At 42.6% G+C, this 12,165-nt stretch overlaps 1 protein-coding gene across 1 annotated transcript in view; it reads right to left on the bottom strand.

The window, feature by feature from the left end:
• Nucleotides 1-5,918: 5,918 nt before the first annotated feature.
• The window catches only part of SYNDIG1 (synapse differentiation inducing 1), a 51,764-nt gene continuing 45,517 nt past the window's right edge, over nt 5,919-12,165 (bottom strand). The window contains exon 4 of the mRNA XM_054629821.2: nt 5,919-7,692. Within this exon, the coding sequence (XP_054485796.2) occupies nt 7,534-7,692 (159 nt within the window). The 3' untranslated portion in view covers nt 5,919-7,533. The remainder of the gene's footprint in view (nt 7,693-12,165) is intronic.

Genomic DNA, 12,165 nt, shown 5'->3' with positions numbered 1-12,165 from the left:
TTGTGCTTTCCCTGTTCTCTAAAAAAATTAAAAAGTAAACAAACAAAGTGTTTAAAACAATTTCAGTTTGGATCTGTCAAACAAATCACTTAGAAAATTCAAGATGTGCTCTTGCCAGCCGAACTGCACTCGGACCAGTACCAAATATTTCAGACAAATAATTTCTAAAGAAAGTACCTGGCATTGCATCTCCAAAACATCAGTGTGAAATACTCTGTGATTGTGAAAGGGGTTTGCTTTTTATTTTCTCAATAGTAAAATGTCCTTGAAACGAACATTTTCCTGCAGCCAAACTTCTCTGTGTTTAAATGTTATTTTGTGATGAAAAATGTTCTTAGCAAACACAAAACAATTGCTGCTGTGTGCCAGGTTAATGCCAACAGGTTCCTCTCTTTGAGGGTAGCAGGCAAATTGTCACACTTGCTACAGAGTTGGTTGAAGTCAGTAATGAATTAATGATCAAGAAAAGCCTGAACAGGGCTTCCTGCTGACCCTGCACCTCTATTGAGCAAGGACTAACAACAAAATGATGTCTGGGGTGAACCAAAGTGATTGTTTAACCTTTTGTACCAACCATAAATGCTGACCAAAAGTAACCAAGACCCTCATTAGGTGTTATTTGCGCTCTCACACCCCTTAGAATGCACATGAAGAGAAAAGATGATATTCCTTACATGTATGACCTCTGTCACCAACACCCAGCCTATGACATACAGTTGTCATTCTCTTTGGGAAGGACTAAAAATTTTTGTATAAAAAAGGACATTCACAGCAAAAAAAAAGGAAGAGACAAAAGGAAGAATAAAACAGGAGAAAAACACCTCTGCTTGCTCAGGATTGATTGATGGACTTTTTTTCTCTTTCTCTCACTTTTAGGTGAGATTTTTGCCTCCAACTGCATTGGAACAGACCCAGACATATTTTAATATATATATCTAATAAATCTCTGTTACTATACCTTCTGTCCAGACACACTCTGTAGTTTGTGTATTTATCACCAGCAACCTCGGACTGCTTTCCCTTTGCTTCAATAAACCACACTATTTGTGAATCTGGGTGCTGGATGTTCTTACTGAATTCAGCCAGACCCATGGTATCAGTAAATCACACTATTCATGAATCTGTCATCATGAAAGTTCTTGTTGAACAGGGCCAAACTCATAGTGCTGAATTGGTAATAAATGGAAATAAGATCCATCTGCACCCAATCCCTCAGAGCTCTGAGTGCCACCAAGAAGGTTTATTTTAACCCAAGTTTCTGTGTGCTTGACTCAACAGGTGGTTTCTTGGGCTTTTATTTATTTTTTTTCAATTTGATTCTTCAACAGGCCACTGTCTGCTTGAAAGTTACTGGTGGGAGTTCACATTTCACACTGTTTTCAGAAGTGCCACTGTTAGGTGTTATCTTAAAAGTCTTCCTCTTGCATGTTCAGCCTTCAGTGAGATGTTTTGGGTTGCTTACTCGTGATTCAGTTTTGTGGGTTGCCACTGGTTACCAACAATTTAGTAATAATACAATCTGTTGGTTCATTAAACTGTTTTCGAAAGAAAATCTATCCTAGCTAGCCTATATTGGCTCCTTTGAGCATTTATTTATTTGTTGTGATCACTCTTGCTTCTTGAGTATGTCTCAAATGAGTAGAAAATAATGAATACACCAGCACAATGGCAAATCTTCTAAAAACATGATGGATAATCTGTTCTTGGATGGAACAATGAAATGTAGCCCCAGGTACTCTAAGGTCCTATACACAGAACACAATCTTTAATCCTGGAGATTCTAGATGGCAGGATGACTCCAGAGAGGTGGTAGATGACTTAGATTTGCTCTGAAGGCTTAGCAAAAGGCAGAGATTAAATCCATGGCCAAGCTGGATCAAGGCCTGCCCTTCTAGAGCTGTGTCCTTTCCACTGCAAAACTGTCAAAGACATCTTTTGTGAAAAATCCTTTCCTTAGGATTTTTTCCTCCTGAGAAGCTGAGAGGCCTCAGGAGCAAAATGTAAACATTGATTATCTGCTGCTGTGCAATGCAACAGGTGCATCTGTGATTGGCCCATGTTGGATGTTTCTAATTAATGGCCAATCACAGCCCAGCTGGCTCGGACAGAGAGCTGAGCCACAAACCTTTGTTATCATTCCTTCCTGTTCTATTCTTAGCTAGCCTTCTGATGAAATCCTTTCTTCTATTCTTTTAGTATAGTTTTAATGTAATATATATCATAAAATAATAAATCAAGCCTTCTGAAACATGGAGTCAGATCCTGGTCTCTTCCCTCATCCAAGAGCCCCTGTGAACACGGTCACACAAAACAATGAGGGATGCTGCTGAGGATGTGCTGCTACCACTCCCATGCACAGCCACCAGTTTGACCCCACTAAGTGGCAGCAAAACATGCACTGGGCAAAGGTGGAAGGGAGGAAAAAAGCAGCAAACAGCTGACTCAAAAATACAGCAGGGAAAGTCCAGCTCTGACAGCTTGCTGTCCCCTCTGCAGGTGATTATTGAGCAGAATTGCTGTTATTTTTATTGCTGAAGTTGCAGCCTGCTCCTTGATTGAGAACAAAATTGATTTCCCTTTCTCAGCATTTCTCATGTGCCTGTATGTGAGTATGGATATGTATGTGTAGAGGTACCTGTATATAGGTATATAAATGTATGGATGTGTATCTGCACCTGTAGAGCACTAAGAAAGCAGGAGTCTGAAAGAGGAGTCTGGAACACCACTGAGTGCTCTGGAAAGACAAACTGAATGTGTATGCAAACGCCTGACCTTGTTTTGGGGAGGCAGGGCTGCTGTAATCCATCTGGTTCATCACTTCAGATGCTTTTCCTCTGCTCAAGCTCAGTCTGTTGCTTGCAAGGAAATTCTTCAGAGGGAGGATTTGACCAAAGCAGCACTGAGCTATCAGCCAAGAGAAGGTGTCTTTCTTCCCAGCCACATGGCACTCTGGCTGTGTGCAGTCAGAAATTGGATGTAGTGAATTACAGATTCTCTCCTACCTCCCACCTCACAGCATCTCACTCACAGAGCCTTTTCCTCCCCTTTGCTTCCTCCTGCAGATCCTGCAGTGTAGCCCACCTGGTCATAAGTACACTTGGACATGTCCAAGGAGGGAAATGTGGTGGCACAAGGGAGCACCGCCCACCTTCTGACAGCTGCTTGGAGCAGGTTTCCCCAGAGCTGCCTCATGATTAGTAAACAGCAGACATATGTTGTGCTCACCACACAGCCTTAAGCTTGTAACAGTGCTGGCAGCTCCTGCTCTTCTTCCTTTGGCACTGCTGTGATCCTGATGTCTGCAGCACTGAGTCATGCCACCATGTCTGGAGCAAAGCCCAATGCTCTTTTGTGCACAAGGGGAGCAGGACCGTGTGCTCTGGTGACCTGACTGCCTGACCATGCTTTGTTGAGGGTGTCACTACAGCAGCATATGTGAGCAAGGGCATGAAGCCAGCAGGGAGCATCCTTTGTGCTGGCTGACACTGAGAGATGCTGGTGCAGGGTGACAATTGAAAAAACTGACACTGTTCTTGTCACCCGTCTCCACCCCTGCCTCCTTTCTTGGATTTGAAGCTCTCTAAGCCAAGGATAGGTATTTAGATTGCATCTTGCCCTGAAGAAATCTCTCAGGTGCAGCCCTTCTGCAGATTCTCATCCTGTGGTCTTGCCTTACTCAGACAAGTGTAATGATCTCTGAGATTGGAGCCACTTTCTCCACAGACATGGCTTATTGTGCCCTCTGACTGAGGTTCCAGCACTGGCTGGGGCTTTCAGCAGTGTTCTCTGATGTCTAAAACACAGGCCACTCTCTCTTTGTGCCCTTTCTCATATCCTCCTTACAGTGAAGTTCATAGGCACTTAACTGCATTACATTTTTGGCTGCCTTTGAATTTCCTTTGCAAGTCAGCAGGTGGCATTTCCCAAATTGTGAGAGATGTGTGGCAGCCAGCCCAGAGAAGGTGGCTGTCACTTCCTCTGCTGTTCTCCCCTTGGTGTACAGTGATGTTCCCAAGCTATGCCCTCTTGTTTCCTCAGCAGGGAGCTCTTGCAAGCTGGCTCTGTGGTGGGAATTGCCTGGATGATGGGAGGAATTAATTTCAGACTGAGCTATAAAAATGCTTAAGGCTAGGAGATTCCCAAATGAAGGCAAAAAAAAAAAAAAAAATCAATGGAGGTAGCAGGGAGTTATGAAATCCTGTCAGATGACAGATGCAATATTAGTCTCTGACCCAGCAAATTATTTGCTGAGTGTTTCTGTTCCCTTGAACTGTGAGACTTTTAGAAAGAAAGATTTTTTTTCTTCCCTCTCAGTGAACCTCCAGCACTCCTCATGTATCTTTTGAGGTTAATCCACAATGACATCCTACATTATACAATTAAGTTGGAGCTTTCTGACCCTGGACTTAACAGTTTGGGATTTTTCCTTGCAGCTGATCTTTATCATCTGGTTAAAGACACCCGTGCCATTTCTTTAACACCTCCTCATTGAGCCAATATGGCAAAAAGCTCTCACTTCAGAAAGGCTTCTCTCCTCCCTCTCTGGGGTGGAAAAGATCTATTGTAAACTAAAGAAGATGTCCCTGTATCCAAACATAGGAGCTCACTGCATATGGACCATTCCTGCTGTTCCCTAAGGATGAGAGAACAACCATGTGGGGTAAACTGGTGCTGTCTCAGAGAGAGCAGGTGTTGGTGGCACTTTCTGGCCTTCATGCCATAGACTTGGAGGATTTTAGATGTTTAGATGATTGTATCTGCTCTGCCAGCCAGAGAAGTTGCAGCAAGCCATGACATCACTTTTCTTAGGAGCACACAGGTGCCTGTTCAGCTCCTCGTGACCCAGAGCTCAATCAGCAAACTGGACCCCTACTAAGGCACAAAAGCGACCACTGGGAGCTCTATCCCCACTCCCATCTGCAGTGAGGCCCAGGTCCTCCTCCCCAGCATACAAACCCCCTTTAGCTTCCCTACTCATCACCCTGGACTACCATTCCAAGTGCCAGCTCCATGTCACACCGTGGGTTGCTTCAGGGTGTGGAGCACAAGAACATCAACTTTCAGCCAGGTGATGTTCCCAGGAGTGCTCCTGCTGTGCAGGTCTTTCACACAGTGCTGCTGTTCCTGTTTGCTGCTCACTGAGGGGTCCTGGGCACATGGAAAGCTGAGCTCCCTGTGTTTGGAATGCTATTTTTAAATCTGGGTGCAAGGGTCCCTGTGGTATTTTTAAGGCTGCCCTTGTGGGAATGTTTTTCCTAGCTCCAGAGCTGGCTTTTGCCTCTCAGGTTAGTATTCAGCCAGCACAATCACCAAAGATCATAAGGCAGAGTCATCAACCATAAGAGTGGTTTTAAAATTGTATTATTATTATTATTATTGTTGTTAGGCTTGCTTAATGACCTTCCAGTACCTGTATTTGCTTTCTAATTTTTTTGAACTCCAGGTATACTTCAAATCAAGGCTAGGAAATACTAGTTCCTTTCCCTTTAAGGGAATAATCAGTGGGCTTTTATTCAATACCATGTACTCCAAAGCTCAGGCTTTATGAGAAAAACTGACTGATTTCCCTCAAATCACACATAATACATATGCAGAAGGGACAGGGACATTGCCAGTCTCCAGGCTTAGCTTGCAGCCCAACAATTTGCCATCTTGTGTGGATGACATCCCTGTCCATGGCAGGGGGGTTAGATCTAAATTATTTTTAAGCTCCCATCCCGCTGAAATCATTCTATGGTTCTGTGAATTCAATGCCAAAAACCTTGTCAGTGACTCCAACAGGCTTTTGGGTCTAGGGACAGCATGAGATGGTGCATACAAGCACCTCTCAAGATAGCTGGACTGGGCATCCTGGGCCAAGTTTCACTCAGTCTAAACTTCACATCCACCCCAAAAAAAAGTGTCACACGAAGCACCAGTAGCTGTATACCATGTGTTTTAATAAACCGTATAGCTACCAGAAAAATAGGATTGCATGTGTTTGTTCTCCCCCCCCCAAAAACAAAAGAAGTCGAATTCAAATCAAAATAATGGAAACCTAAAACAAGGGAAAAAAACTGTCCCAGAGCAAAGATGACACACGATACAGAGCTGGAGGAAAACATCTTTGATGACATCCTTATTCAAAGAAACCATGTTTGTAAAACACGAGGCAGTTGAATAATAAAATGGTCACTGATTTGATTGGTTTTCCCCTCTCTGTGTAAATATATATGTAGCTACATATATATGTCTATGCTCTTACACCCTAGGGTGGGACAAAATGGTTAGACAAAAAAAATTAGTTGAATGCAGGGAAATCTGTAAGACAAAAAATCATTGGAGTGTGGGGAGCAAGTAAAGAAGAAAATAAATGTATCATTTCAGTCAGTGAAGGAAAGACAAGGTTCAATTCCCCTACAATTCACCACTGCTCTGCTTTTTGGGGAACAGACTTGTCTCTCCATGGCTATGCCGTGTCCCTGATGCACAGCTGAGCTGTGAGCTTCTGATCTGAGTGGTATTCACTGGTCTGTGTATGAGCAGGACCCCAGAAATGTATGAAGCATTCCTTTCTCTGGTTAATTCCCATGCTTTACCGTGATTTTTTTTTTTCAATTAAAAACTTATTAGTATTTCAGGTTGCGTTTTTCCCCAGGTTTCTTGCACTGACTGCTGTGCAGGTCTCCACAGCAAGGTGGAGCAGCCCAGATGAGCAATAATGCCACAGTAAAGTGCTGTTATCACAATGTGACTGGATGGAGGAATTAATTTTACAACGGGTCTCACGTTACTTCAAAATTGTACTCTGTCTGCAGAGCCGAGTCATGCAGTTGTAACCTCAGCTGTTCCTCACTGAGTGGGCCTGTGGGGCACACCTTAATCCAAAAAACAAGGAAAGGAAGTAAAAATGTTTTTAATTCCCTTTTCTCCTTCCATGGAAACCTACCCCCAACAAGAAGAGTAGGCAATACCACTCTACACTGAGGTGTCTGATTCCCTCTTAGGCAAATGAGTCCTGCATTCAAAAGACAAAACAAGCCATGGTCTTCCTGTTGTTTTTATACTGCTCTTTCAGAGAACCAGTCGCTGTCCGTGCTTTCCCAGATCTCAGTGCCGTGCTTAACAAGCAAATTAAGCACAAGCTCATGCTGGCTGCAAAGTTCAGGTGACCAAGAAGGTAATAAGAGAACAGCTCAGTTTGCCAGATGCTTGTAAACACCATATTGAAAAGAAGGCAAAGGCAAAACACCCTTCTCCACACTTCCCCCATCTTCCTTCCTTTTATTTTTTTATTTTTTTCATTCTTTGTCTCTCTTTTGCTCTTTCTTTCTCTTTGTTGTACAGGGGTTGATGAAGATAAGCAAGACTTGTGCATCACAAATGGTGAAACTCCCCCCAGCCCCTCCCTACAACAATGCACAAGCCCATCTCATCCTGTACCTGCCCCCAAAAGTGTTTGTCTGTTTTTTGGAAAACCGCTCAGTCTGATGTGCTGGGGACTCCTGCAGTGCAGGAGCTGGCTTGGCTGGTTCTTCCCCCCTTTCCTGAGGCTCATAGATGGTTGTTTTTTGACAGGTAGGCAATAAGAGCCACAGCTACCCCGACGTAGATGCCAGTTCCAATTGTGATGGACAGGACAGCCAGGAAGAGAGCTCGCCGGGCGCTGGAGCTTGCGTGGTGGAAATCCCCCTTGGCCACTGCTTTGTTTGTCTGCAGGAGAGACAACAACAACAGATACTCATTTGTTTTACCTGGTGAAATAAAGGTGTGACTCTAATTTCTTAGCTGAAACAGGATCCTGGGATCTGACAGGTTAAACTGGTGGGCAACCAGACATTTTTAATCAAATGAGGTCAATTGCACAATTGAGATGGTGATGGAACAATCATTTTTATAGACCATGGTGTGGTATCAAGGAGGTACACCAGTAAGAGATCTGTCAGCTACAAGACAAGTCTTGTATAAGCAAATGAGCTCCTTAAGTTCTGCAACATTCTTTGTTCTCTCATTACAATGAGTGAGTAAACCTCAACATTTTAATTGTGTCTCCACAAATGATCAATGTGCTGGGACACTTTCTTCTTCAGAGCCATCTACTACTCTATTTTTTTCTTTATGGTTTTTTGTTTGGTTGTTGGGGTTTTTTTTGCTTTTTTTTTGTTTGTTTGGGTTTTTTATTTTATGTTTTTGCTCCTCAGACCAATCTGCAGCAGCCAAATGACAAGCTTCCACACATTAAAAAGGCCCCAAAAAAACTCTTGGGCCATTCTGTCAATGACTTTATTAGGAGAACTGTCTTTTCTCATTCATCAACCTAATTTTTTAAACATAATGCTCTATGAATATTTCAGGCAGAAACAATATCAAACAATACAGGCGAGGCTGCGGGCTGGAGGGAGCTGTTTCCAAGCGGCAAGATAGAAATAACACAGGTTTACACACCTGCTGTCATGCCCTTTGGTTTAGGTGGGGAAAGCATCCTACTCACTCTGCAAAGCCTCTCAGCAGGGTAGGTAACCAAAGATTTCATGGTCTTCTTGTCTGGAACCACCAAAGACTCAAAAGAAGATTTCTTTTTTAAAAAAATGCCAGGACCTTTTGGGATCATGTTAGTCATCATCAACTCTTAAAAGTGTGAGCAAGGAAAGCAGAGAAAGCTTTAGAAAGAGCTGGGCCTTCAGCTCCCCTCAGAGAATTCCCTCATGCACCTGCTGCCCACCACAGACCAGTCTGGAAAGTTCCTGTTTACTGAAGTTGAGGTAAATGCCCAGCAATGAACATAACAGAACTTTTGGATAAACCAAGGTTCGACCCCCCCAGAATGAAGGGAAAGTTTTAAAATGATAGAACATTTTGAAATTGGCATTTCTTAAATGTCACTTTGTGTAACGGAAAAATCTGCAACATTTGGGTTGACCTCTTTTAAATGAAACTTTGTGAAGTTTTAAACCTGCATTTCTTCACCTAAAAACAGGTTGGAAGTCAAAGGGAAAAGAAGCCATTAGTCAAAATGTCAAATAATCTGAAAACTTGACAGTATATCTTGATTGCTTCAATAGAAGAGGTTGGATTTACCAAAAATAATGAGTTAAAGACCCAAAAGGATTCAGAAGGCTGATTTTTCAAGTACTAGTAGCCTTTTTTTCTGATAGGATCTTCAGTGTAGCAACAACCCTGCTCAAAAAGAACAGGGTTTATTCCCTTGATGAACTCTTTGAGGACAGCCCTGACCTTTGTGAAAGGATTGGATCTATGGTGAAAAACCAGTTATGTTCACCCAGCCAAAACCAGATACCTTGTATTAGTCATATGCTGCCATGAAGTTTTTGGATTATGCAGCTCCAGACAACATGATCAAAAGTGATTTTTCTTGGGGAGCACACCCGCGCCTTCACAGAAATTCTAGTTTCCAAAAAATTACCTAATCTGAGTGCATTTTTTCCTCTTAACTGAATGCATACTTTGTAATTTAGGAGAATAAAATTCCCTCCTATATGGAATTTTAACTGTAGACTCCATTCGTAAGGGCATATGGGAAGGACAAATCTTATAGTTCTCCTTTATTCTGGTAAAAAAGATTTACATTGAGATGGAGAAACCAACCACACAGAAACCAGCTTTTTTCTGTGAAAGAGTAATCTGAAGGAATTTGCTTAGTAGTAAGAAAATTCTTTGGTCCATTTCCTAATTAGCAAAACCCTCACATTATTACTCAATGTCATTATGTGAAAATGACAGCATTTCTGCAGGTTTAAGCTAAAAGGATCTGAAAATTGAAAATACTTACCAAACAAAGTGCAGCTAAGGCCAAAAACAATAGTTTAGTGTCTAGCCAATAATGAACAGTTTTTCTTGATTTTCCTTTTTTTTTTTTTAACAGGGATCAGCTCTTTGGTGGTTTTGATCACTTTGAGAAAGTCCCTTAGGACAAATCCAACAATCCCTTTTCATACCTGACACAAAGAAATTACATCCTGCTGAGTTTTCCATGAGAGATGTCTGTTCTTTGGCAAAATCCACCAGGTCAAGAAATGTCTTGTGAGACCAGACAGCCAAATCACACCCAGCTTTTTCCATAGCTTTTTCACCATCTGCTTCAGAGAACAGTGTAGCCAGGACTGGTGCAAGAATGAAGACTCAAATGCTCTACCAACAAGAGTTTAATTCACTACAGACTCATCAAGCTACTCCAGGTGTCTCAACTTTTTCTAATGCACTTGAAAGTTGCTGCAAAAATTAGTGTTCTTCCTGAACAAAGCTGTGTTATCTGTGGAGTTTTACAGTACTTCTGTCCACTCACTTCTTCCCTTCCCTGGCAAGGCTGTGGCTGGCAGACAGATGATGGATATAATAATTTAAAGCAGGTTTTGGATAGGAGCAGAGGGCACAGGCTGTGATGAAGGTTGGTTGCTACAAGGCTGAAAAAAGGGATTTTTGCAAATACCAGCCACCAATCAATCTTCTCTTTAGAGGCTTTGAAAGTAAGCCAGAAAAGTGAGGAGGGGTGGGGGAAGAAGGAGTAAGGAGATCTGGAGGTATTATCTTCTTTTTTTTTTAAACTAAAATAATGAATGTCTTTTTAAGAAACACTTTCAAGGAACTTCCCTGGAGGTTCAAGTTGAGCTTCTGCAGACCAGATTCAGGGTGTCTCTGGGCTGCAGGTTTTACAGGCCCAGACAAGATGAATAATGTACCTCCAAGCTGCAAGGCTAAAACATTCTGCTGCATCCCACAGTGACTCATATATCATACTCTCAAAATACCTCCTGGTACGCAGTATCTGCAAACAAGAAACACACTGATCACAATCATTAATCCTGCCTCTTCTCCCCGAGGCTGGAGAGCAGGATTGGCTCCATGCAGGAGGAGAAGAGATTATCATGACCCCTTTGGCCAGATGGTGAAAGGATTTCTTTTCACTTCATGGGAACAAAGAGCCAGAAAGGCCAGGGATGCACAGGTTCCATGCAGCCACTAGCCAGATTCTGAGTTTTACTTCTTCAAGTGACATGCAAAAAAAAAAAAGGCACAGAATGAGGAGTAGCTCATTCTGTGATGCTTCTGCTCCTGTATCTTCTATCTTTCTTCTAGTCAAACACTCTTTCTTTATCCTCTTTTTAACTTGCCTAAACTTGTACTTTTGCTGATCTCCAATTTTTGGGCAGTAATTCCACCTTCAGGCTTACACCACTTACTTCCACTGATGGTGAGAAAAAGACTCCAGTGTCTTTGCTAAAGACATGGAGGGGTAAAGAGTGAAGTCAGGACCTTGACAATGCCAACAGGGAGGTGCCAGTCAGCTGGGGAAAGCATGGGACTGACAGACACTCAGCACAGGGACTGGGACATGGTAGGCTGGGTTTCAGTCCTGAAGAGAGCATCAAAGGGTCTGTGCAGTCCAACCAAACAGCTCCACAGGCAGAAATTATGAAGTAAACAAAGGACAAATTGTTCTTTGCTTTGCCAGGTATTTGGAAATTCCATTATGCCCACGGTATAATGGAAAGTTCAGCCTGTGGGGGCAAAGAGCTCTTCCAGAAGTTTCTGTACCTTCAGCTGGAAGGATGGCCCAGGGAATGGACATGAGTCTCAAACAGACGTTTGTCGTAGACATCTTTTATGAAAAATCCTTTCCTTAGGATTTTTCCTCCTGAAAAGCTGAGAGGCCTCAGGAACAAAATGTAAACATTGATTATCTGCTGCTGTGGAATGGAACAGGTGGATCTGTGATTGGCCCATGTTGGATGTTTGTAATTAATGGCCAATCACAGCCCAGCTGGCTCGGACTCTCTGTCCGAGCCACCAACCTTTGTTATCATTCCTTCCTATTCTTAGCTAGCCTTCTGATGAAATGCTTTCTTCTATTCTTTTTGTATAGTTTTAATAGAATATATATCATAAAATAATGAATCAGCCTTCTGAAACATGGAGTCAGATCCTGGTCTCTTCCCTCATCCTCAGACCCCTGTGAACACGGTCACAGACCTTCTCCTTCTGGAAATTACTAAGGAAACAATGGGGAGCAGGTGTCACCTGAAATGCAGGTACTTCCAAACAGATCCAAACAGTTTCAGTCCCTCTGTAGTTTAATCTGACCTTTCTTCATCCAACCTTTCAAGTGGCATTTCCTGCAATGTGAGCACCTCCTTCTTTTCCCTGCAATACCATGTTAACTTCCAGCCT

This window comes from Agelaius phoeniceus, chromosome 3 (genome assembly GCF_051311805.1).
Source record: "Agelaius phoeniceus isolate bAgePho1 chromosome 3, bAgePho1.hap1, whole genome shotgun sequence".
NCBI classification, from domain to species: Eukaryota; Metazoa; Chordata; class Aves; order Passeriformes; family Icteridae; genus Agelaius; species Agelaius phoeniceus.
Note: the sequence above shows the minus strand (reverse complement) of the source record. Positions and strands in the feature narration are given on the sequence as shown.